At 40.4% G+C, this 27,042-nt stretch overlaps 1 protein-coding gene and 2 long non-coding RNA genes across 13 annotated transcripts in view; 2 read left to right on the top strand and 1 right to left on the bottom strand.

Annotated features, from left to right (window-relative positions):
• Positions 1-1,421: 1,421 nt before the first annotated feature.
• Positions 1,422-10,316, bottom strand: LOC147344001 (uncharacterized). The gene is made up of 2 exons (XR_015155576.1): positions 9,671-10,316; positions 1,422-3,386 (listed from the first exon to the last, which is right to left on the bottom strand). It is a non-coding gene; the product is annotated as an uncharacterized LOC147344001 (long non-coding RNA).
• Positions 3,120-7,377, top strand: LOC147344002 (uncharacterized). The gene is made up of 2 exons (XR_015155577.1): positions 3,120-3,412; positions 7,146-7,377. It is a non-coding gene; the product is annotated as an uncharacterized LOC147344002 (long non-coding RNA).
• The window catches only part of FAS (Fas cell surface death receptor), a 102,045-nt gene continuing 84,630 nt past the window's right edge, over positions 9,628-27,042 (top strand). For all 11 annotated transcript variants that reach the window (XR_015155573.1, XR_015155574.1, XR_015155575.1 and 8 more), the window contains exons 1-2: positions 9,628-9,765; positions 23,191-23,347. Coding sequence is in view for 8 of the 11 variants with exons in the window: in XM_086378461.1 (XP_086234587.1) it covers positions 9,736-9,765; positions 23,191-23,347 (187 nt within the window). In the remaining 3 variants the exon portion in view is untranslated. The remainder of the gene's footprint in view (positions 9,766-23,190; positions 23,348-27,042) is intronic.

A 27,042-nucleotide genomic window follows, 5' to 3' on the forward strand; every position in this document is an offset into this window, starting at 1 on the left:
GTTAGGATCACATGAGGTTGTGCAAAAAGCACTTCCTAGTGGGCTTCCCTGGTGGCTCAGCTGGTAAAGAATCCACCTGCAATGCGGGAGACCTGGGTTTGATCCCTGGGTTGGGAAGATCCCCTGGAGAAAAGAACGGCTACCCACTCCAGTATTCTGGACTGGAGAATCCCATGGACTGTGTAGTCCATGGGGTCGCCAAGAGTCGGACACGACTGAGCAACTTCCACTTTTACGTACAGTTAAACTCTTGGCTAAAGGTTAGTAATGTGTCAATCATTGGGCTGAGAGAGGAAATACTTTTTCTGAAGAAATTGGCCAATGCTTTACCCTTTGTCATTGTGGTTTGTGAACTTTCGCTATATTCACAACATGAAAAGTAGATAGGAAATTCTGTTTTGAATGAGGGCTAGAATAGTATCTAAAGAAAGAAAAATGAAGAGATACAATCCTAGGGCATGGGAAAGCCCCAAGGGAGGGTGAGGGAGGGACATTTTCCAATTCCCATCTAATGTCGCAATTGTTGGTAAGACCACAAAGGAGGAGACGGATGGGGGTGGCAGACATGAGGTCACAGGAAGAAAGGAAAGGTGAGGTGGGGAAAGGACTAAGGAAAAGTTAGGCCAGGTATTTCAGACCCTTCCAGAAAGCGCTCCAGAGCCAGAGAATATACATCCTAGTCTATGCTCTGGTATATGACCAGGTTTCAGATTGGTGCTATATCAAAAGAAAGCAAGAGATAAACTCTCATTCACTAAAAAAGGTAGGAAATATCAAGATATTGGGCAAAGACAGAGCACAGACTTTAGAGTCAGACAAACCTGAGTTCAGTGGACATGAACTTGAGCAAACTCCAGGAGATAGTGGAGGACAAGGAAGCTTAGCATGCTGCAATCCAAGGGATCACAGAGAGTCAGACATGATTTAGCAATTGAACAACAGACTTGAGTTCCTTATTTACCTGAGGAACTTGATCAAGGTACTTGTTTATGTGAATAAGAAAAGTTAGTCTTTCCTCATAGATGTGGGTAGGAGAATTAAATGAGATAATATATGTAGAAGGATCTAATGCATAGTGAATGCTCAATTAACTAATCTATACTGGTTCAGGAAGAAGGCAGTACATGGTTAAATGCAAGAAATAATTGTTTGGTTCACATCCCAGCCCTACAATTTACTTGTTGTGTGACTAGAGCAAGATTTTTAACCACTTGGGGCCTCACCTTATTGCATCTATATAATGGGTATAAGAAGATCTATCTCTCAGGATTTTTATGGGCATTAAATGATATGATATTTATAACCCTTAGCATAGTACCTGGCTCATATTAAGTGCTCTAAATAAATGTGTTAAAGATAATCAAAAGCTGTACATGCACTAAATGTAACATAAAAAAAAAATTTCTACACGAGAGATCCACTGTGGGTTATTTATTTATTTATTTATTTTGGAGAAGGGGAAAGACAGACATAAAAGGCAGAGTATGTGCACGGAACTGTAAGATACATGTCCCCACGACAGAAATAAAGAAGGCAGAGATTCACTGAGGGGGGAATTCATGGACATTTATGGTCACATTATTCTGATTGGCTGAGGGGATCAGCAGGCTTCTGGCCAGTTTTCTTTCCGTTCACGGAAATAAAAGTTCAGTGTGTTTGAAAATGAACTAAGTTTATTCCCCCTTATTTTTCTTGATAGGAAGGATTTATTTATGTAGTCAGAGAAGGCTTGTTTCTGCTAAGTGAAAATTTGGCCCAGGGAGTATAATAATAAGCTAAATGGGAACTGGATAAAAATATGTTTATTATGACATTATTTAATTTGTTGATATCCCTACATTCCCTACCTAATACCATGAAAGAGGTTCTCAAATAGCAGTACAGTTGGTCAAATTGTTAAAAGTGGGGTCAGCTTGTCTGTATCTGTATGAGCTGGATCAATGGCTAGTTTCTTTGAGCTGGTTACCTTGACAACCCAAGGCTCCTCTCCAGATGTGCCATCCACAGGAGTAAGCGTATGAGAAATGCAGAATCTCATGCTTCTCTTCAGACCTACTGCATCAAACCCTGAATTTTAATAAAATCACAAGGTGATTTATCTCTATATTACGATTTGGAAAGCACTGAGAATGTGGAGTTGTGGCCACATAATCTTAATCATTACAGTCATCACTTCAATCCAATTAACATGGACAAGAGCTATGATAATTAGGAGTGAGTGGATATAAACAGCAACATTTCATACTTGATAGATTTGCTTGGTGCAGTAAAGAGTTCCCTTAGCTCATGATATCTTAGGAAATAAACCTGAAACTTAAGAAAATAAAATGATGAAAGTATGACAGTAATCATCCAGAAACCAAGTGCTCAACAGAACCACAAAACAATCAGGTTCTGTACTTCCTTAGAGTAGATTCAGCCTGGACTTTAGAACTTCACCTCAGCCACTTTATAACCAGGTGACTTTGGGTAAGTTGCTGCAACAAATTTCTTATATCTGAAACGAGATGCTAACAGAACCTATTTCATGAACCTAAGGGATCTACTTTAAGTTACGAGGCTTATATGAATTAATATGAATGCAAAGAACACATAAATGTCTGTGCCAAGATTAGTTATTATTAAGCATTAGACATTTTAATATTATTAGATATTATTATGAATAATGCCTTAGGTTTGTTGGATTTCACAATTCCCTTCTCTTTAAACAATTCTTCCCAACATATTTCCATGGTTTAAATAAAAATAAATCTGAAGAAAAATCTTAAAAGAGTATTGATAAGCCCCTTGAATGACTTGGAATTTCCAAGACTTCACAGCCAGGTGAGTAGAAGATGCCTGCTTTGGGTCTTTGCTCAGTCCCAGCCTCTCCAAACCCCAGCAGACTCATAACCACTACAACATGGGAAAGAGTCTTCTAAAGAACCATCCTTCCCAGAGGGTGGTGTGTGTATAGGAGGACAGGATGCTTAGCAATTTAAAACTATTTTAAATAGTTTATCTATGACATTCTCCCTTTTGGGGCACGTCTCATTATGGGTTTGAACAACTTGATCATAATCACTGCGGCACACACAAAGCAAGTTACTAACATCTTTGTTTTTCGTCAATACCCATTTGATAGACTTGAACCAGCAAATGAACTATGGACATGGCATGAACTGGGCACATAATTTGTATTTGGTTCTTAATGAAACCTTTGGGCCAGCCTAAGTAGTCAAGTCACATATGAAGAGATCTGAGCAGAGCCAACAACAGATGATCATGGGATCAAAAACTCTGAGACAATGATTTCTTTTTAGTTCTTTTCCAGGAAGTTTAAAATATACTTTCCTTTGTGGAGAAGCCAAGATGAGGGGCTGCAGGCCATGTTTATTCTCTCCAACCTAGTGAAGAAGGAAAAGCACTGCAGGTAAGTAAAAGTTCACTGATAGTGACAACTTTGGGACCAGCCCGTGTATGTTGTCACCCATTAAAAGGTGCTAGCAATCCAAGAGGTTTTGAGAGGACATTTGCACACCGCAAAAAAAATAAAGTTGCAAAGTACAAGACCGGCTCCCAAGCAAAGCATTATGCTGAAAGTGCTTAGGTTTACCAGGTGAGAAAACTGAGACTGAAAGAGGTTAAATATTATGCAAAGCTTCCCACAGCTAGTGAAGGAACTGACCTAGGATTTAAATTCATGGGCCTGTCCTCCTCACTCTTCTGTATTAGCTGACGAAGGCCATCGTCTGCAGAAAACCATCTACGTCCTTCTCTTCGTGTGCTCTGTGCTCTAGATTAGCCTGCTGTTCCCCATCCTCTCTTTTCTAATACCTTACTCCGCATTCTCTCTCTAGCTTTACAAGATTCTCTGTAACCCTCCTTTACCTCTTATCTGTCATGTCCCTTGAGCTGCCACTTAGCCTGTTCTAATGGGAAAGGCTTGGGCCTTGGTACAGGGTTCCCCCCAATCTCATCCCTCCAGCACTAGGTGGGGCCTAAGAGGCAATGACTGCCCCTAACTCCATGCTGCTCTGACATCTCTTGATATTGATATTACCCAGGTTTCCTGGGCCTTTTTCTGGTGGTCATTTTGGAGGCAGAGAGGAAGGCTAAAACAGAAGATTTTCATGCCTTATGTCAACCTTTTCAGTACCCTTACCACTGGTGGTTTGGGAAACATTTTTAGTGGTAGGAAGGCAACTATTTCATTTCAGTGGTTATTTTTACAGATACCTTCTATCTTTGGTAATGAATGCTGATTTTCCATTTATGGTTACAATGTAATGCTTTTTTTTTTTTCTATTTCTATAACATCTTTTTAAATTTATCTTTTAATTGGAGTATAATTGCTTTACAATGTTGTGTTAGTTTCTGCTGTACAACATGAATCAGCTATATGTACACATAAATCCCCTCCTTCTTGAACATTCCTCCCACCCCACCCCCATCCCACCCCTCTTGGAGCACCCAGCTAAGCTCCCTGTGCTATACAGCAACCTCCCAGTAGCTGTCTGTTTTACACATGGTAGTATACATATGTCAATCCCGATCTCCTAATTCATCACACACACATACACACCCTCGCTGTGTCCAGAAGTCCATTCTCTACATCGTCTTTGTACAGAGAGAAGCAAGTCAGAAAGAGAAAAATGAATACCATGCATTGACACATATATATGGAAGGTAGAAAAACTGGTACTGATGAATCTACCTGCAGGGCAGGAATACAATGTAATATGTTATTGTAAAAATAAGTTACTTATGAAACAATGCAAGTTGACTTTATATTATATATATATCAGTTATATATAACTAAGTTATATATTATATATATATATAGTTATATATAACTAAGTTATATATTATATATACATATTAGTTATATATTATATATATGTATATTAGTTAAATGAAAGTACAAGTGGACCACAGAAATAGCAAAATGTTTAAGAAATATTGCCTCAAGATAAGACTTAAATTTCATCTGCCCCAGATTAGCTCTTCTTGAAAAGTGGCCCCTATCTTTTCATGTGTGGTACGGAACACCTTGGATGGGCCCACTTCTGGTGTGTGGATTCATAGAAAATCTGTGCTTTCAGGGCGCTCAGGGAAGGAGTGTCCAACTGGATTACAAAACCAGGACCTACAGAGGAACCGTTTTCTTCAACTACTTGCTGCTCAGAGTGCACTCTGCATCTTAACCACTATAGTCTTTAGGGACTTCCCTGTTGGCTCAGTGGTTAAGAATCCATCTGCCAACGCATGAGATGAGAGTTAAATCCCTGGGTCGGGAATATCCCCTGAAGAAAGAAATGGCATCCCACTCCAGTATTCTTGCCTAGGAAATCCCATGGACAGAGGAACCTGGTGGGCTATAGTCCATGGGGTCACAAAGAGTCAGACACAACTGAGCAACTGAGCATGCACACAGGGAATTAAGATCCTACACGCTTTAGGTTTACTGAGTCTGCATGCCGCAAGTGCTAAGCACTCTCTGGAGCCGCAACTGGAGAAGCCTGCACGCTGCAATAAAGATCCTGTGGGCTGCAACTGAAGACCTGACTCTATCAAATCAGTCAATAAATATTAAACAAATAAATGCTCTTTAATCCATTGTCTTTTTCAAGTTCTTGCTCAAGAGGTAGACTGATACATCAGGTTTCAAGGCAGAAGACATTGGGAGATGGAGGAACTTGTTCCACATCCCAGTGGCCAAGCTTTCCAGCCTCTGTCTGCCAGGCTCCAAGTATTTTCCTTGAGCTGTACCTTTAGGCCACAATCACACTCATACAGGAAGTAGCACAGAAAAGCGGTTGTAAGCTACTAAATTTGTCTTTCTTTCTACCTGAACTGTGACCCCAATTAGCAACCTGTCCTGTGAACACACCTCATTTAGGAGGAGCAATGATAAAGTAGTATTTATTGTATGTGCTAGGTGCTTTGTATACATCATGTCTTTAATCCTGGAAGAATGTTCTCATACAGATGAAAATGTCTAGATAATCAGTTCACAGATTCTCTCTCTTCTTTCTTCCATTTCCCAAGAATCCAAATATATTTTTATTCACGAATCAAAACCTTGTTCAAGTTGCTTCATCGTTTGGCTGATGTGGTATCTGGCACCCTCTAGTGACAGAAAGAGTCTTTGGTAGAAGTGATGTTCTAGATCTTCAGCCATCTCTATAGGCTTGTTTAAGACCATCATCCTTATTGAAACTGTAACAGTCTATTTGTAACAACTAATTTTGATAACAGAGAATTTCTTATGCCGATTATAAGCTCCGATGACCTACTTGTTAAGGCTCTTTTTAGCTGTAAGACTGTGGCTTAAGCAAACGTTGAGACTGTACTGAGCTGGGTAACTGTGGGTAGTCTAACTTTTGATTTCAGGATTAAGTCGATTCCGGACTCAGGCGACACTATCAGGCTTGGCCCTTCGGTGTGGTTTCTTTTCATCCTGGGTTGACTCTGCCTTCAGCTCTGGCAGGAGCAACCTCATCAGTTCTGTACCGCAAATATTTCCACTTCAAATACAGTGGAAAAAAAGAAAAAGAAGAGCTTGTGTCCCACTGTTTCCTGGAAAGCTCACGACAGAATGTGATGTGCTGGTTGCATTAACCACGTGGGGTTCCTTGTCCTCCTCTCCCCCGCTTTACACACACACACAGACTCTGGGATCGGTGTCACGACCGCTGTAGTGATTAACCTTACGTGTCACCTTGACCAGGCCACAGGATCCAAAGACTTGGTACTTTTCTAGGTGTTTCTTTTAGATGGTGTATTTTTTAGATGGGTGTATTTTTTAGATGGGATTGATATTTAAATCAGGAGACTTTGAGTAAAGCAGTTGCCCTCCATAGTATGGGCGGGCCTCGTCCTACCAGTTGAAGGCCCTGAGTAAAGGACTGACCTCTCTTGAAAGACAGGGAATTTTGCCAGCAGATGGCCTTTGCAATTCTTCCTTGGGTTGCCAGCCTGCTAGCCTACCTGGCACATTTTGGACTTGTCAGCCTACAAAATCACATAAAACAATCCCTTCCAACATCTTTGTCTCTCTCCCTGTTTATATATAGGTCTATGTAAAAATAGATAGATATAGCTATATAAATCTTGGTATCTATGGCTAGTCTGTATGTATCCTATTGGCTTTGTTTTTCTAGAGAACCCTGACTAACGCAACCATGTCAATAGCTAGGAAGACGGAAGAGGAACAAAGACAACTTGGAAGATGTTACCAGGAAGAAGGGGAGAAGATGGAGGATAAACAATCATGAATGTGCACTACAGATGGGGATTACTGAAATCAATTTGCTGCTATTTAGTAGGAGAAACTTTGTTGACAAAAATTTTCAAACATTAGGGGATAAGAAATAAAAAGTCTTGATGGTAAAAGGGTATTGGGGGTTTTCTTCCTCCCAGCTTTTTAAAATAAGTAGAAATATGTTTAAATGTTATTTAGAATGAAATGTTCAATGGCAAGGATTTCTTTAGAGTAGAAGCAGCAGGCTTTAACTTACATGGTGTGGTTTGAGTAAAATCAGGATGGTTGTCCGAAGTGTCTCCCACATCTGGTAGAGTGCCTGAAACTCTATTATTAAAATTGTATTTCTTTGCCCTTGAAGGCCTGTAAAAATGTGTTGTTAAAATTAACTGTTAAAGATGTCTGAACTGTTTCTTCCAGAACACCAGCATTCCTAAGGTGTTATTCAGTAGGTGTTCTTCAAAGAACTCCATAAAGACAAAGAAGACTAGGAAACAGTATAGATCACAGTTTATCTTAGTCAGAATGCATATTAGCATATTGAGGGCTCAGAGAACTCTTAGATTAGGAGACCTGTTTAAATTAACCCAGAATTTTCTAAAATCATTTGATCATGTAACACATTTCTTCCCACAAAGTACCTATTACTATTTCATTAAACTTAAGGGTTAGGTGTGTGTGTGGAGTGGGGGAGGTTTCAGGGGAGTTAGAAAGAGCAAGAATATCTAAGTTTAATTCCTGAATCTACTATTTACTAACTAATCAAACTGTCAGTGTTGCTTAAATTTTTTTGGCTACAATTCTTTATAAAGTAAATATAATAATTAGACACCTCACTGGGCTAAAATGGCAAATATTAGGTAAGGAAGAACCATTTGTGAAAGTTGTTGACTTATGATTCATTCTCAAGAGATGCTGATTTTGTCAGCTGTCTCGCTCTCCTCCCTCCCTTCCTCTCGCCTTTCTTATGATTTTTTTTTATTTCAATAAACTTCTAATTTCAGAATAGTTTTCGACTTACAGAAAAGTTGCAAAGATAATACAGAGTCTCCATATGCCAGCCCCTTTACACCCCTCTCCCCAACCTCCCACCATTCACTTCTTTTTGTGTCTGTTTTGGGTTGGGAACTGCAGGAGCAGGATCTTCTTCAAAGCACTAACAATCTGCTGGGCAGTGAAGCAGGGGGCAGGTAAATCCACACCTGTAAGACAGGGCCACGAGTGCAGAGCAGAAAACAGGGAGAGTGAAAGCATTTAGAAGCAAAGCATTAGAAGCAAAGCAAAGCTCCTAACCTTGAATTGGGAGACAGGAAGATCTCCCAGACGAAAATGTCTTGAAAATGTCTTCAGAGAGGGATCCAGATGGATGAGGAATGAGCCAGGCAAAGGGAGGGAAAGGAGAGTGTTCCTAATGGGATACAGCCAACAGGGAAGATGGACAACCGACTGCAGATGCAGAGCTTATGGAGGAGGCGGGCCCCAGCTTACCAACTACTTGCAGAATCACGCTCACGAAGGATGTCATTATACAAACCTTCTGTAAAACTGTTGCGAACTGGCTAACCAGACGAATCAACTTTTCCAAAACAGTAATGACTTCGAGCTGTTAACCAAAGCACTAAAGTATACTTTTTTTTTTTAATAAAGAAAATTGGCCAGGAAATGAGTAATCAAGGAGGGGAAGTAATTGAACGCTTTTAATCATATAGCTGGAGGTGTGTGATTTGTCTTAGGAGTTAGCTTTGTACTCCTCGTGAGAATAAAATATAGAGGGTCCTCCCTCTTCGGAATCCTCACAGCACTGGCCACTACAGACACTAGTCCGGGGTTCCTGTGAGCCTTTAACGTCGCCACCACGGCACACGGAGCTGAGCCAAGGCTGGGTCTGCTCTGGGAATCCCAGCAGTCAGCCGAGGCTCCTGCTCCGAGCAAGACGCGTGCGCTCTGCACTTCAGTCCTCCCCAGCCTCCCCAGATGAAACTGCAGAAGAGTTTAGAAAGGACATGGGGCCCGTTCTCAGGATCCTCACCTGAACCCGAGCATGCCAGTCGACTGCGGAAACGCTCCCAAAGGGGAATGCCCGCTTGTGCAACAACGCTGGCGCTTTCCCCGCTCCCCGTTCAATACCCCTTCCCCCACCCCACCCCCAACTCCAGGCGCAGGGTTGCAGAATCAAAGGCGCCCTCCCCTACTCGGGCGTTCCCCAGCTAAGCTTCCTCCTCCAACCCCCACCCCCTGGCTCCGGGGACATTTCTTTTGGTCTTTTCAAATGAGCTACCAACAGGTGTTCAGACACGCTGCTGGAGAAAGAGGAAAGCGTCCCGAGAGTAACTGTGCGTGAGCGCCCGGGGCGGGCCCGGGAGGGGAGCACTCTCCCAGGCCGGCTGGAGCGCGGGGAGGGGCCAGTCGGGGCTCACTACTCACCGGGTGCGTAACTCGCCCTGGTGCCAGTTGTAAGGCTCCTTCACTTCGGAGATTGTTCCACAGCCATGTCCGGGATCTGGGTTCACTTGTCCCTGGTGAGTCGTCTCTGCCCCGGCGAGGGCCTCTCCCAGCTCGGCCACTGGGCTGGCGCGGGACGCGCTCTGGGGGCGGCGGGGGAGATGCGCGCGTGGGCGGCGGACTTGGCCGGCCTTTGCCCCGCTAGCTCCGCATGACTGCTAGGACTTCTCTTGAGGGCGAGGTCTCAGGAAACCAGGCTACTCGTTTTTCTTGGGGCTGGATGCGAAGCTGCGAGCCCTCGAGGCAGGCGGAACATCTCTGGGTGCCCCCTGGGAACGCGGTTTGCGGCGCCGAGTGGGTGGGCGCGGGGGGCTGGCTGGCGCCGAGGATGTTTGGGGGTCGCTGCAGGGAGACCCCCGTCTGAGGCAGGAAAGGGTCTTCTGGATAAGTCCTTGCATGTCTCGCTAAGGCTGTGCTATGAACGTGTGCGCCCCGGGGCGGTGAGAACTTGCTCTCTCGAAATTGATAACACAAGTTTTTCCAACACTTCCCAACTTTGGGAATAAATCAGCCTCGAGGCAGTGGTTACACCACAGGCTTTGGAGCGCACCGTTTCTTTCTTGAAAACGTTATCTTGGGGCTGAACGCGCCTTAAAGAGACTTGTTTACCTTTTTGCCGCTACACAGAAAAAGAAACTGTTTTGTTTCCCTTCCGGGAATCCCTCTCCTTGAGAGTGTGAGTCACTGTCTCAGGTTTGCCCCCCGCCCCTTTTTTTCCCTCTCTATCTCTCTTCCGTTTTTTTTTTTTTTTTTAAATCTTTCATTGCTTGCCGGACTCGGAGGCGGGAGGTAACCCTGGCCCCATTGCTCAGGCGGTGGTACCTGCTGCCACCGCGCATGCGCTGAGCAGCCTGTACTTGGCCTAGAAGCCTAAGCCGCATCCACCTCTTTTGGAGAGTCCCTACCTCAGACATCCCGGCTTGGTGATGGCTGATCGAAGACTTTGGCCTCAAGGGGTTCATTTGAGTTCCGAACTCTCTGAAAACCAGTGGATTCTTATTTGCTGGGCCTCATCGACGTGCCAGGCAGTGTGATAGGAATGTTTATGAGTATGATCTCAGTCAGTTCTCACAGCGGCTGCGCAATATCTCCATCTTACAGATGGCAAAATGAGGTTCAGACAGCTTATGTAAGTCGAGTCCATAACAGTAAGAGGCAGGACTGAATTTAAATCCAATTTAGATCCCATTCCAAAGCCTGGGGGGTGGGGGTGGGGGTGTCGACCGCAACTATGTCCAGATGACACCAAGAGTTTTAAGAGAAAAAAAAAGATAAAAAAAGATGTCTGGAACCGTCTTATGGTTGGAAAAAAAATTCTCCCTGGTCCTTTTGGAAGTAATGTACGATATTTGGGCTCCTTTAGAAATTTTCTTTGAGAAAATTTGAGATTCAAAGTTGGGAAACCATTTATACAACCTCAAATCACATTCTTCCTTATCATGAATCACTGCCTTATTGCAGTCTTGGTTGCTTTGACAATCTCTTCGTTCTAGGAACAACAATTCCAACTAGTATAGCAAAATTATCAAAGCCCAGAGCTACACTTTACTTTTGCTATAGTGTCTCTACCAGGGGTGCCTGTTTAAAACACCAAGGAAACTGCTTTTCTGAAAGAATGCACACGTATTCATACACACATATGTGCAAATACAGATTTATTTACATTTATTTGTATATGCAGATTATAATAGCTATGATATATATTAAACATTTATTATTGTTGTATGATATAGAACCTCCGAAGTGAATGTTTATTGAATAAAATGTGTTAATACAGATGTGTAGAAAGAAAAAAATCTGATATAACTATCACCTAGATAGTGCTGTTTACATTTTGTAGTATATCTTCTATTTCCCTTTTCTAATATGGCTCTTCAGTTTAGTTACCCAGAATCCTGCCCTGCCCCCATCACGGGCCCAGCATCACACCTCTGTTCTTAGAGAAGTTTCCACACCATTATGTCACCTTGTGTGTCTCCAGAAAATGCTTGCTTTTATGACCTCGCATTTAGTGGGGCTTAATTACTAGTCGCAAATAAATTAAACCAGTTAAACTGGGACGTGAGTGCTAACTACGTGGAACACAGAAGCACATTTGGTTCAGTCATGTCAGTGGACTGGAAGTGGATGGGAGGGAGCGACCATGCTGTCTTTTTTCCTCTTTCTTTCTCTGGTCCGTTCATCTCGAGTGTGGTCTATCATCAGCAAATATCCCATCCTTTACCTCTTTCCTTCTTTCTTCCCTGTTGAAGTTAGTTTTCTCTCTCTTGGATTCTGGGTGTTGTTTGGATACAGAAGAAAAGGCATAGTTACTTTAGAAATTTGTGTGAGAAATAGCTGTGAGTACTGATGCTGCTACTTGTAATACCACATAGTTCTGATAGCTTTTGTTTTGTACTCTTTAGGTCTATGGTTAGGCAATTACTAGATAGCCATTTTCCTGTCCTTTATTTCTTGGAGTTTTCAAAATTATGGGCAAGGGAAAGGAGAGGGCAGCTGAAAAAGTGTATTTAAAATAACCATACAGGAGAGCTTTGAGGAGAAAGTAAAGGACAGTCATTTAATTTGTAATTTAATAATTTTTCCATAAACAAGGCTAAGAAGCAAGAAATAGGTTGTGGTGTGTTTCTATTTATTGTTGTTTTTCGCAGGTTTTCCTTATCTCATGGCGGACTTGAAAATTCTTTTGAATTAAATAATATTATGAAATGTAATTTAAAACATTAACAACCAGCATGTAAAAACACACATTGATAAAAGATGGCAAGATTGGGAGGCAAAAATGTAATTGATATGTGAAGATCCTCAGGGCCTTCACCGCTAGCTTCAATTAGCTGAATGAAAACTCTTCTATTGTCTATCTCCATAATACAATTACCACCCTTAGTGGCAAAACTGGAGTTTAATTTAGCAAAGCAGTTTTTATTCTTGCACTGAGTTTATAGAAGGAGAAAAGTGAGATAGAGGCAAAGAGGACTCAAGATTTTGATGTTGTCTCTAAGTAAGTTTCTTTGGAATACTAAACAAGTAATTTACCTCTAAATAGTTCCTAAGAGTGGAAGTGTCAGCATTTCAAAGGAACCTCTCTGAAGGCTACTAGCACTACACCACAGCTGCTAAGGAGTAATCACTTTCTAAGAGATGATCAAAAACCTGAATAAGGAAATCCCCCACTTGAAAACCCCTAATGAGTTAAGTACATTTTGGTAAATTATCTTGGGTTCCAAAAGTCCCTTAAATGAGCACATGTTTTGTAATAGGTACTAAAGATTTATTGACTTACGATGAAAAGTAATAACATAAAGGTAATAACATGTATAGCTTGCTACCAAAAAATTATTTGCAGAATCATTGTAAGTACCTTAATGGACAGTAGTGTATTCTTTTTGCTATGTGTGTGTATCTATTTACAAAAGTGGGAAAACAGCATTTAACTACTTAATAAGTCCTTTCATTTCCCAGAAGACCTTTGCTTTTAAATGAAATACATAAAATGAGTAAATAAATAAACAAAAGTGAAATAAAGTAGTGTATCTTTTGCTTTGTATGTAATTGGATCCCTAACACCAATTGAGTATCTTCCATTCAGTCTTAAATAGGAACAAATAATTCAAATGTACTTGCCTACTTTTATTTTCTTTGATGTGAGAGTATGAGTAGTAAGACTCGAATTAGAAAGTTGATCATTATAAGACTGTTAACTTCACCTTCCTCAGAAGGAAATGGGCTGGTTCTCCTCTTTGATCACAGTTCCCTTCTTGATTTGGAATGAGCTTTTGCGCAACTGAGCCATCCCCATCTGTGGGCCAGTTAGAAACAGCAGCTATTGCTCTACTGGACACCTGGCTAGAGACCCACTAAGTGAGGGGTGATAGTAACTTTTGTATGAAATTATGCATTTTGATTAAGGCTAGTCTTATAAATTAGCAGTCTGACTACAAACTCATTCAGCAGATGTACTCTGCCCAGCAAAGCAAGCAAACCTACTATATGTAGGTATTGTTAAGCTGTGAACTGGGATAAACTTGGGAAATTAGAATAAACTTTTTTTTGAAGTCATTAATGTCAGGCTGTCTTATAGTCGAGTGATGCTGCATTGTAGATTTAGTCACTTCTGTGTTCTGGGACACCATAAAAATATAACCTGTGAGAAACGTCAATACTTTTGATTTCTGACATCAAAGATCTTGGAAAAAAGAGAGAGAGATAGAGAGAGAGAAAATGAACTCAGAACATGTGGTATAATGTTCCCACCCCTCGCTGAGGTTTGAGCTTTGGTTTTTAGCCATCTTCACAAAAGGATCCTTGTACCTAATGGACTGTTTTTTCATATGAATGTCTGTCTTAGGCGTGATTTCAAAAATTGGGCTTACATTGCCCCAGACTATGTTCTTGTTTTTTAATATTTATTTATTTGGCTGCACTGGGTCTTAGCTGCAGCATGCAAGATCTTTATTTGGAGCATGTGGGATCTAGTTCCCTGACCAAGGATCGAACTGAGGATCCAACCCAGGCCCCTTGCATTGGGAGCATGTAGTCTTAGCCACTGGACCACAAGGAAATCCCCGCCCCAGACTGTGTTATGTCTCTGCTGCACTGCCTTGACACATGCAGAATGTATATAGGCAGGTATGTATTTTTAATATTAGTTGCCCCATTTAAACGTTGGAGGATTTTGGTTTCTCTTGAAAAATGAAAGGTCTGGACCCACATGCCACCTGGTCCCCACCCTCCTGGATTAGAAGGCTGCCCCTTGGGTCCAAGCGCACCTCTCCATTTTCACAGCCCTGCCTGAACTTTGTTGTCTGTTCCACCTGGATGCTTTACTCTTGTGACCCTTCTGGGCATTTGAGAATTCTTGGGCTCTAGTTTAGGACTTGGTAATCTTCCCATTTCCTCCACCAAAGATGACTTCTCTTCCGTTCAGGCTTAGTTTTAGAAGGGTCGTTATTTCTCCATGAAAAGTCAAATTCTAATTGGCAAGTGCAGAGCACAGAGGCTGTTGGTCTGTAATACTCTTCTCACATGTAAATGTACTCATCTGCTAACCTCAGATTTCGCTTCCTCCAGCCCTAAAGACCTTCCCAGGTCTTCAGCTGCGAGCAGCAGCAAAATAACCAGGGTTATTAGATATTAAAAAACAAGGTTGAGCATAATCATGAGGAGGCCCCATTCTCAGAGATCCTGATTCTGTAGGTCTGTGCTGGGACCGAAGCATTTCATATTTTTAATGTATCACTGTGTATGTGTGTGCTCAGTTTTGTCCAACTCTTTGTGACCCCATGGACTGTAGCCTACCAGGCTCCTCTGTCCTTGGGATTTCCCAGGCAAGAATACTGGAGTGGGTCTCCATATCCTTCTACAGGGGATCCTCCTGACCCACGGATCGAACCTGCATCTCTGTGTCTCCTGCATTTCAGGCGGATTCTTTACCTGCTGAGCCATTGGGAAAACCATCACTACATGATTCTAATGTTTTTCAGGGTTTTGAGGACAGTTTTTCTAACTCTAGCACAAAACCCCAAATCTAATCCCAAATGGAATTCTCTAGGTTTCATTTTATTTTATTTACGACTTGATTCAGTCAGGAGTCTAACCAATCACTTACTCTACTGACCTTGCTATTTTTCTCCTGGTCTTCCCAGAAACCAGCCTTAAGAAAGAATGAAGACCTTACTGGAATAAGATTACCTTGTGTGTTTTTATTTACACACAAAAAATAAGAGCGAAAGAAATCTTCACTTATCTCTTTAATACTGAAATGTTTCTATGTTTAGAAAATTTAGAATACTTGTTTTTATTTCAGTTTTTCAATAATGTACCTACTACAAAATACCATCACTATTAATATTATCTCACTTTCTATACAAATAGAGATGCATTGAACAGTCAGAAATGGTGGACTATTAATGGTTTGTTAGAAGTTCTTTTTCCTAAAGTGTTGATCAGTAACTAAAAGTCTGAAAAGGGAATGACCAGTACTCATGTGTTGCTACAGTTGTGCCCTGGACAGGAGGGGCCAGTGAGATTTCAACTTCCTAGTGGAGGTCTGTAAGACTGGGAAGTTCAGGTTCCTCCTGGCCCCTGAGGATTCCAGTTCTGAAGACCATTTTCAGTCTCTAGTCCGTTTAGCACAGTGATGGTTGAAGATGGGAAATCCTAATGCTCAGCTGCGAGGGATTCCCAAATGTGTGTGTACCACGGACCTCCCTCAAATCTAGACTCTGAGGGAATCAGAAGATGGTGGTGTGGGCCGATAGGTACTCATTTCCTGTGGCTGCTGTAACTGGGTGGCTTAAACAACAGAAATGTATTTTCTCTCAGTTCTGGAGCCTAGACGTCTGAGATCAAGATGTCGACAAGTTTGGCTCCTGAAAACCCCGAGGTAACGATCTGTTCCATGCTTCTCTCCTTGGCTCATGAATGCCCTTCTTCCTGTGTCCTCATATCCTCTTCCCCTTGTCTCTGTGCCCAAATTTCCTCCTCTGAGAGGGACACCAGTCATATTGGATTAGGGTGCACCCAATGACCTCATTTTGATTTCCTCTTTAAAGACCCTGTCTGTAAATGTGGTGACATTCTGGGTTACTGGGGTTAAGACTTCAACAGAAGAATTTGGAGGTGAGGGAGAGACAACTCAGCCTAAAGAGACTGACTCTCTTGATCCAGACCCGACCGCCAGTTTGGGGCATAGCTGCCTCTAACAGATGAAGGGCTTGGGTTCTAAAACTCTTCCCAGTGATTACTGGAGAGCTTGTAGTCAGTCTGAAGTATGTGGTCAGTATCAAAAATTCTCACTGACCATTCTAAGCATCTGTCTTCTTACTCTTGTCATTTGAAGGACTGCCATTTTTCACCTTCAGACACCTTTTTTTTTTTTTTTCTCCTCTGCTTTTACAAATTCTTTTCCTGTTGCTTTGAACTTCACTGAGAACAGAAAAAAAGGTGATTTTTTTTTTTTAAACTTCCTTTTCAAACCCTGGCTCATCTCTAAGGGCTACTGCCACACTGATTCTTTGAAGTAACCCTAATGGGATTCTCAGTTCCTTCCAGCAGTTTGTTTAATTCAGTCACTGTGAGGCTACTCTATTTGTGATTGCCATGTTAGATCTTGAATGTTTACAATTCCTGGGAAAGCATGGTGAGCTTGTCAAAGGGGAGTGATATGCCTCAAGGGTGGTTGTCGATTTCTGGATCTGGCCCTTCCTGCTTTGTTTCTTCTATGTAGTAACCCAGTTGGCTATGAAAAGTGATCCATCATATGATACAATTAATTAATATAAAGTCAACCGTCATCTGATACAAGAGACAGACTCTCATGTCAGCCTGTTTTTGAGACTTTCAAAGGGAGCAAATGCAAAGATCAATGATAGGCTAGGAGGACTCCTGGTTCCCAGCTATTCATTGCAAATCCCCGCACCCACAAGAGACTCACAGTGCCTTTGATGGCTGTGCTCAGAAACTCAGCACCCAGATGGGAGGAAGGGAAACCCAAACTCCCCTTCTTTTCAAGATGCAGATCAGGGCTAGGAAGTTTCCCCTTCCCTGCCAGCCAGAATCCCAGCCTGGATAGCCCTGCCACAGTTTTCCCAGACTAGAGGGCTTGGGACGGACTTCTGGTTTTCAGAAAGTTCCTGCTGACTTCCTCCACCCTCAACATGCATTTGCTTTGAAGGTTCATTGTAAAATTAACACTCAGCCATCTTGCCCACAATTGTCTGAAAACAGACTGCATTGTTTGCATGCATAAATGGAGAAAGCGATTAAGAAACTGATTTATAAACCAGAACCAGAGTCCAGATTTGCGCCAGAGGTGCCGAGTCTTCCCTTAGCCTGTCCTAACGGGGATTATCCAATGAGTCATTTCACATACTCTGTTCAGCTTCCTCAGCTATAAAATAAGAAAGTAATAATTCCTCATGTCTAGGTTTATTGTGGTGACCATGAGGTGATTTTTGGAAGGAATGATGCTAAAGCTGAAACTCCAGTGCTTTGGCCACCTCATGCAAAGAATTGACTCATTAGAAAAGACTCTGATGCTGGGAGGGATTGGGGGCAGGAGGAGAAAGGCATGACATAGGATGAGATGGCTGGATGGCATCACTGACTCGATGGATGTGAGTCTGAGTGAACTCCGGGAGTTGGTGATGGACAGGGAAGCCTGGTGTGCTGCAATTCATGGGGTCGCAAAGAGTTGGACACAACTGAGCTACTGAACTGAACTGAACTGAGGTGATGTATATGAATGAACTTCATAAAACGCCAGGCAAATGTCAAGGGAGAATAGGTAAATGACTCTGGGGTTTGGTTTCCTGACAACACTTTCATGAATGATTCGGGACTCTATCCATTCGACCGAATGACATTTTGGTCATAATATTCTCCTCACTTAGGATGCTAGATATGAGTTGCCACTTCATTAACAGAACTCTCAAGATTCTGAATTTAAGAGATTGTAATATTTTTACGTGCCATTTCTCAAAATGAATTTCACCAGGTTTTAGGCTTTATGCTGTTAAAGCATCTACTGGGCATGCTAAATAACAAACCTTACCTTTCTTCATCATTTCATAAGAAATTTTCTGATTTGCAGAAAACATTAAAATCTTGTAGATAAGGAAAGACTCAAGAAGATCCACTTTTTAAATCTGTGTGGAAGTGGAGCAGATGGTTACATGGTCCCCTTCTGCTCTGATGTTTCAGGATTCTACAAGATTGCAGCGTCTGTGGTTATGATTGGCTGTGTGATCCCATGCACTAAGTCTTCAATAGTCAACATGTTAATTACCTGTGTGGTTCAGGAGACATTGATCTTTATTTCTGTTAATAGCTAACTGGTAATAATATTTTTCTGAGGACCTCAGGTATGTCCCCATTTGGGCTAAGCCAAGTTGCTCTGGGTGTGACTTGCCTGGAAAGCCCTTTTCAGCTAATCATCTACTTGCAACAAGTCAGTTTTCTTATTCAGTGGCCTTCACAGACAACTTTAGCACTGCCTCACACCTCAAATTCTCCATGCCCCCTAAGCTTGCCTTATTCCTTTAAATAGTCCTCATTCCTCCTGGTTATGTTGCCTATTTCTTTGTTTCTTCATCATTTCCCTCCGTGTGATGCCTAATATTATTTGTCTACATGACTGGACCATGGCACCCAGATATTTGTTCAAACAGTACTCTGGATATTTCTGTGAAGGTTTTGTTTGTTTGCTTTGTATGAGTTGAACATTTAAAGTGCTAAACTTTGAGTAAATTAGATACCTTCTGTAATGTGTATGGGTCTCATTCAATCAGTTGAAGGCCTCAGTAGAACGAAGACTGAGACCCCCCCCCAAGGAAGAAAGAATTCTGCCAGACTACCTTTGAAGTTCAGCTGCTACTCTCCTCTGACTCTCCAACATACTGACCTACCCCACCAGCAGAATCTGGACTTGCCAAGCCTTTACAGTTGTGTGAGCCAATTCCTGAAAATCAATCAGTCTCTCTTTCTTCATACACACACACACACACACACACACACACACACTCAGTACTGAGCCTGTTTTTCTTGAGAAGCCTGACCAATAACTTCATTTACATATAAATGCTGTAAGAGCTGAGTCTTTATCTGTATACTGCTCTGTTCCCAGAGTCTGTCTGGCGCATAGCAGGCACTCAACTGGAGAAGGAAATGGCAGCCCACTCCAGTATTCTTGCCTGGGAAATCCCATGGACAGAGGATCCATGGGATCACGAACAACTGGATATGCTGAGTGACTAAACAGCAGCAAAGGTACTCAGCAAAGTATTTGCTCATTTAAATAATTGATTAATGTATCAGCTAAGATTATTCCCAGCAGAATCTAAAACTGAGGTCCTTTCGACTTTTTAATCTTTGTTATGATGGTTAGTTTTATTCCTTTTTTCCCCATTTGGTTATCATTTTCCTTAGTTTTTCTGCTTTTCAAATCTTGAACTAATTTTCTGGCCTTTTCAGCTTTTTTGAAAAACAATTTTTTAGCATTCTGATCATTTAGTTCTTTGTGGGTTTCCTGCCTTGTCGCAATTAAAAACACCCCAGTTTCTGCCAGGAAAGTTTGGGTTAAATCTTTGCATACTGCAAACTTGAGCTAATATAAAAACTTTAAAAAATGCAAGCTGTGTGGAAACTGTTTACATCGAATCATGTAACAGAATATGCTCTTTAGACACATCTTTTTTTTTTAATACTTGACATAATTCTTTGATGCTGAAGTAAGTAGGAAATGTTTCCAGAAATTGAACTCTCTGAAGCTGGTGTGATCAGATATGAAGTGAGTTTGGTGCCGGTGTCTGCTTCATGGCCAATGATATATATGTCTTTCACTGTTCTACTCCAAGATTCACATTTCTCAAATTCTGAATGTATTTTGGACAGTGACTTTTGATTTCCAGTCAAAAACTTCAACACTAAAACGAAATGTATTAGCAAGTACATTTCTTTCAGACAGTTCCAGAAAGTTGAGTATATGCACAGTGTTTTTAGAAATAACGCTAATATAACAATTCATACATATAAAATGTGCTGCTCCTCTGAGCACTCGATCATTTAAACCAGGAATTGTGGACCTGCTTATAATATTGTCACATGATTACTGAATGAAATTAGTATACCAAGGAAGATGGGCCCTATAGCTGTAGGGTACACACACACACACACACACTCTACTGTGTATCAATTTTGAACACCTTTAAATTGTCAGTTTTAACTAGTCCAATTTTGACTCAAATCTCTTTGAGTTTGAATGTGTGGCATTTTGTTCATTTTCTGGTGAGATGAGAAACCAGAATTGAAAGAAGAGAGCAAGTAGTATCTCACTGTTAACTCCCTCTTTCCAGGCCTTGAGGTGGCTGATAACAGAAAGAATTGCTCCTACGCAGTTTGGTTGCTTAGATTCAGTTTTCCATTATCTGTTTTAGAAGGGGCTTACTGATTTCTTCTAGCTACAGAAACTTGTTAATTTGTGCAAGAATTTTCATGTGCTGGCAATGTCTGGAATGTTATATGGTTAGTATATTTAATTCCTGACTGTCACATAGAGCAAAGTTTGTGATAGAATAAAGATCCTAAAACATGGGTGATTTTCATTTGAAAGCCCTTCCCATCTTAACAGTTAAAGCTTTGGTGTGATTTCAATCACATTATTTCCTAAAGTGTTCAATTCAGTTACTGTTCATTAGCTATGATTCTATGATTTAGAAGAGGGACTAATATTAAGAGGATGATCTTCTGTAGAGAAGGTAAGAATTGGTTGAGGAATTGTCATCTTGAAAAGAGAAATTGATACTGATAAATATCTTTAGTTCAGAGCTGCTTTAGACAAAGACCATAGATTCAAATGTGTTTTAAAAAGTAAAAGTCAGGCAAATATAATGTTAAGAAATTAAAAAATTCCCAAATGATTAATATATTACAAATAACACGCCCCTGTGCAAGTCTGCTTTTGGAAACTTAAAATTCATTTTTGATTATAAACAGTGTTACACATATAATTATAATTTATATATTATATATAATATAATTATAATTTCTATTATAATCAGTGTTACGCATCTCTGTATTCACAGAGTAGGTGCTAAAGAAATGTCTGTTGGGTTGTAAAGGCAGTGGTTTGATAGTGAAGCCAGCACACTGAGGCATAATTCCTCTGATCTGTTTACCAGTTCCAGTTATTCTTTAAATAGAATTGTTGACATAGAAAAAGTAAGCTACATTTTATGGTGAGTTGGGTGTAGCAGGAAAAACACTGTAATATGAGTAAGGTGACTTAGACAAGTCCTAGCTCTCTGCTTTTTTGCTCATGAGTGACCCTGGATAAGTCAGGTATTTTCTTGATATTTTGGTGTGATTTTTTTTCTCCTGGAGTCTGGATGTTAGTAATGGATTTTTGCTTTTTAATTTATTTTTAAAATATTTTTCTTCCTGTCTTTCTTTGCCTGGGCTGGGACTTAGTTGCAACATGTGAATCTTTGCTGCTGCACACAGACTCTCTCTAGTTATAGTATGTGGGCTCCAGAGCTTGTGGGCTTCAGTAATTGTGGCACATGGGCTTAGTTTCTCCATGGCATGTGGGATCTTAGTTTCTCCAACCAGGGATCGAATCCATGTCTTCTGCATTGCAAGGTGGATTCTTAAGCACTGGACTACCAGGAAGTCCCTGGAAATGCATTTTTAAATCAGCCATCCCAGAAGGAAAAGATGGCAACCACAGCTCCTTCATCCTTCCTTCCTTGGAGGTCCCATGGTATATTGTGACTTGGCAATGCAGGCTTTGGTGACAAAGGGGGAAAGGCTAAAAGGGAAGATTTGGGGACTCCTGTGACAGTGATTTATACACAAAGAATATTTAGTTCCCTTAACCCAGAACATGCCATGAAGTAGAAAAAATAATGTATGCCATGAAAAATGTGAAAAATGACCTTGAGGGAAAAAACCCTCAGAACTAGTAGTTTAAAAAATTGTGATGCTTGGCAATGAATTTACATATTCCACACAGAAGGAAAGATTATTTAAATTTGTGTTTAGAGAGACAAACAATAAATGTTTAGAAAACCTGAGAAAGGGATCAAACAGACATTAACCCTAAATGTTTCTATACATTTTAGGAGCTCATTTTTCTGAGGAACTCAAGCCTACAACTGACTAAGATAAATTTGACACAGTGTCCCTTATGGATTTTGTCTCCCAAACAAAGGAACCAATATTAAAAGAAGTTCATTTTTCCTGAATAAAAGTGAAAAAAATCCTGTTGGATTTATTGTGAAAGCCACCAGGCTCTTATGTCCGTGATTCTCCAGGCAAGAGTGCTGGAGTGGGTTGCCATTTCCTCCTCCAGCAGATCTTCCCCACCCGGGGATTGACCTTAAGTCTTCTGCACTGTTGGCAGATTATTTACTGAGTCACCTATTAGTGCTGGTTAACCAGGAAGGAGTTCATCAGCACTGACTATTCTGTCACTATATATAAAAAAGGAAGAAATAGAACATGCTGTACGCTAAGTACCAGGTTTGGGAGAAATTACCACTTTTTATCCTCAGCGCTTCGAGACAGAAACTGCTGTTGTCACTCACAGATCAGGACCTTGAGGATCCCTGAGGTTATCTAACTTGCCTAAAGTCAATGTCGACCGCAGAGCTAGGATTCAAGCCCAGTTGTTTTGAAATTTCATGTATTTTCCCAGTCTGCTACGTTGTCCCTTGAGCTACCATCTGTGATGCTGTTTCTCAGGTGGTTTGGAGAACCCGAGGTTTGGACTGTTATGCGGTTGACCTGCTCCTTTTTTGGAGATGGGTCAGTGGAAGGATGGAGCCTATGTCGATCTGTGTGCAGCAAATAAAATACAGCCGTTTGGGGTGAGTTAACACCTTTTTTACCACGTTGCTTAGATCAGAAGTCAGTAAAATTCTCTTCATGCTTTTCTTTTACAGATATTTATCTCTGTTTCTGGGCCATTGTCTAAAGGTGAAAATGCCCACGTGGCTGGTATCAACTCTGAGGGGCTGAAATTGAATATTACTGAAGCGAACTCCTGCCAAGAAGGCCTGTATCGTGAGCACCAGTTTTGTTGTCAGCCTTGTCCTCCTGGTATGTTATACACACGCAAACAAAAAAAAATCCAGTAATCAGGGTGAAAATCGGGGTGAGGACTAGCATGTGGTAATAATGAAGAGAGTGTTTTTACAGCATTTAGTTCTCCTGCATTATGGCATGACTGAAAAGAAAAAGAACTATGACATTATTTTCCCAAGACTGGCTTAATTTTTTAATTTATTTACTTTTTAATTGAAGGATAATTGCTTTACAGAATTTTGTTGTTTTCTGCCAAACATCAACACTAATCAGCCATGGGTGTACATATGTCCCCTCCCTCTTGAATCTCCTCCCCAACCCACCCCTCTAGGTTGTCACAGAGCCCCTGTTTTAGTTCCCTGAGATACACAGCAAATTCCTGTTGGCTGTCCATTTTATATGGTAATGTAAGTTTCCATGTTACTCTCTCCATACATCTCACCTTCTCCTCTCCTCTCCCCATGTCCGTAAATCTATTCTCTATGTCTGTTTCTCCATTGCTGTCTTGCTAATAAATTCATCAGTACCATCTTTCTAGATTCCATATATATGAATTAGTATATGATATTTATCTTTCCCTTTTTGACTTACTTCACTCTGTATAATAGGTTCTAGGTTCATCCACCTCATTAGAATTGACTCAAATGTGTTCCTTTTTATGACTGAGTAATATTTATTGTGTATATATACCACAACTTCTTCATTCATTCATCTGTCGATGGACATCTACCTTGCTTCCGTGTTCTAGCTATCGTAAATAGTGCTGCAATGAACGTTGCAATTTTGGTTTCCTCAGGGTATATGCCTAGGAGTGGGACTGCTGGGTCATACGGTGGTTTTATTCCTCCAAGACTAGCTTATTTTATCTTTATCACACTGATTTGATGTGAACATGAGTAAATATAATTTGTAAATGACATGTAACTCAGAAGTGAGAGGACTTATTTGTTTAGCTCCATTTTTCAATAGCCAAAAAAGACTAAGTTGTGGATATTAAAACTTACCACATCAGAACTGGTTAGAATGTATCATAATAATTGTGGAGCTCTAAATGCAAGAAACTTCTACCCTTAAGAGATATGTCTCAACACTTCCCTTCAATCAGAAAGTCTCTAAGAATGTTTGTCCTAGCACTGAAGCCTGAAAAATACATTTGCATTTTGCAACCGAATAACTAGATGAGCTACGAAAGCAAAGAATAAAAACCAACCATTTTTTTTTAAATCAGTATTTTTGAAATGAAAACCAATTTCAGATCGGAAATCCTCTGAACACTAGCAAATTAAAAGCAAAGCAAAAAGCAATTGTGCAGACTTTTATTTTCAACACGGAGTAGAGTTGACTGTTATGTTATACAGATAAGCATTTCCCAGCTGCATCATGAAGGAAGACAGGAAGATAAAGGAAAACAGCACATGGGCATATATAATAGATTAATAGAACCATAAAGGATGGTAGTTGGAGAAGGCAATGGCACCCCACTCCAGTACTCTTGCCTGGAAAATTCCATGGGCGGAGGAGCCTGGTAGGCTGCAGTCCATGGGGTCGCTAAGAGTCAGACACGACTGAGCGACTTCAGTTTCACTTTTCACTTTCATGCATTGGAGAAGGAAATGGCAACCCACTCCAGTGTCCTTGCCTGGAGAATCCCAGGGACCGGGAAGCCTGGTGGGCTGCTGTCTATGGGGTCGCACAGAGTCAGACACGACTGAAGCGACTTAGCAGCAGCAGCAGCAGCAGCAAAGGATGGTGGTAGGTTTCATGTTTGGCTTTCTGGGCCTCCAGTACTTAAGCTGATAAACAGATGTGGGCCCTGTTTATGAAAAGATTCTAACAGTCTTACTTGGCCTTCTCTCCAGGTTTTAACAATCCTTATGGAAAATCTGTCATAATCCAACTATATTTAAGCCTGTTTATATTTAGTCTCCTCCAAATGAGAATAAAGACTGGCTTCCTGGCTTTTTGTAATCTGCTGGTAAAGAATCCGCCTGCAATGTGGGATACCTGGGTTTGACCTCTGTGTTGGAAAGATCCCCTGGAGAGGAGAAGGAAATGGCAATCCACTCCAGAAACCTTGCCTGGAAAATCCCATGGACAGAGGAGCCTGGTAGGCTACAGTCCATGGGGTCGCAAAGAGTTGGACATGACTGAGCGACTTCATGCTCACTCACAAACACCATCTATTTGTCTTATGAATTGAGATCTTTACTCATATTTTTAAATGCTAAAATGCAAATTAAAATGAAGATAATATGCTTTGCATATCAAGCTGTTAAGGACTTTTGTTTGCTTCCTGTTTTTGTTTTGCTTTGTTTTATTTTCATTTTCGAAGTGATCTCAGTGAGTTTGCTTATGAGATAAGCAGACTCTCCTACATCACTCTTGGAATGTCAATTGTTAAAACATTTTAAGAAAGAAATTTGGATATGTGGGTCAAAAATTTGAAAATCTACTTATACTATAATAGATTTGTGGAAAAATGTCTTAAAAATAGTAAAAAATAAACATATGCATAACATTTCACTGTGATATCCAATGATGTGAGATTAAGTAAATTTCAAAGTATTCAAAGATTGGAATACTATGTATCAATCAAAATCATGTTTCTGATATATTTCTGATATAAACCTCAATGTATATAAATTTTCTTAAGAGATTTCTAACTGATCTGCTGGCTGGATTAACTGATTCTCTCTGCTCCATCTCTAAAACATCCTGGATGGTGTCCAATATGTACTAAAAATCTTCCCACTTCTATTCCTTTTTGAAAAGAAATTTAAGCTTATCAGTATCCAAATTGCTTCCAAAAATTTTTGCGATAGTAATATATAATTTAACATTACATAAATCAGTAAATAAATACACAGGAAAAACATTTAATTTCTATGAAAATTATTTTTAATGCTTTGGAGAATTTCAGTAAAGTCGAGTTACTAAAAAAAATTATTAATGAATTAGGTGGAGGCAAAATACATGGGGAAAATAATGAAACTATGAAATCCTTTTATACAGATTATTGAAGTCTTTAACTTTTCTTTCTGTCAAAAACAAAGGAAGAAGGAGAAAGAAAAAAGAAATTGTGAGTGATACATTTTGGATGTGACTTAAGTGAGAAAGAAGCTGGAATTCTAATAAGTTGTTTCTATATCACAAGAGTGGCAAATAATTATACAGTTATACTTTATAAACTGAATTATTTATAGTAATTTTTCTGTGATCCCCTATTTGAATTGACTTTTTTTAATCAAAAAATATATATGCAATGTATGCAGTGTACCATAGAATCCTTCTTATGGAATATGGTGATGTGATAAGGACTTTTTTGATTAAAAAAAAGTCAATTCACATAGGGGATCACATACATACCTATGTGTGTATATATATATATACACATACATATACACATAGGTGTGTATGCATACATACACTCACATGTATATATGTGTAGGAATGCACCAAAATAATATCTCAGAGTGGTTGATATATAGGTGCTTTTTACACTTTCCTAAAATTTATACAGTGAGCATATATAGTAGTATACTCAGAAACAAATATATTTTAAAATATTATTTTCAAGAAAACAACTCCTTTTTTAATATTTTGATAAATTTAGGTTTTATCCTTTGGAAGAAAGAAAGAACTTGTGATATTATATCTCTGTCATGCCATAGGCATTCTGCAAGGTAATTCATTAAAGAGGTCAGCCCATT

Source organism: Bos grunniens, chromosome 26, assembly GCF_055505025.1.
Source record: "Bos grunniens cultivar Pamir isolate PY7600 chromosome 26, Bosgru_T2T1.0, whole genome shotgun sequence".
NCBI lineage: Eukaryota > Metazoa > Chordata > Mammalia > Artiodactyla > Bovidae > Bos > Bos grunniens.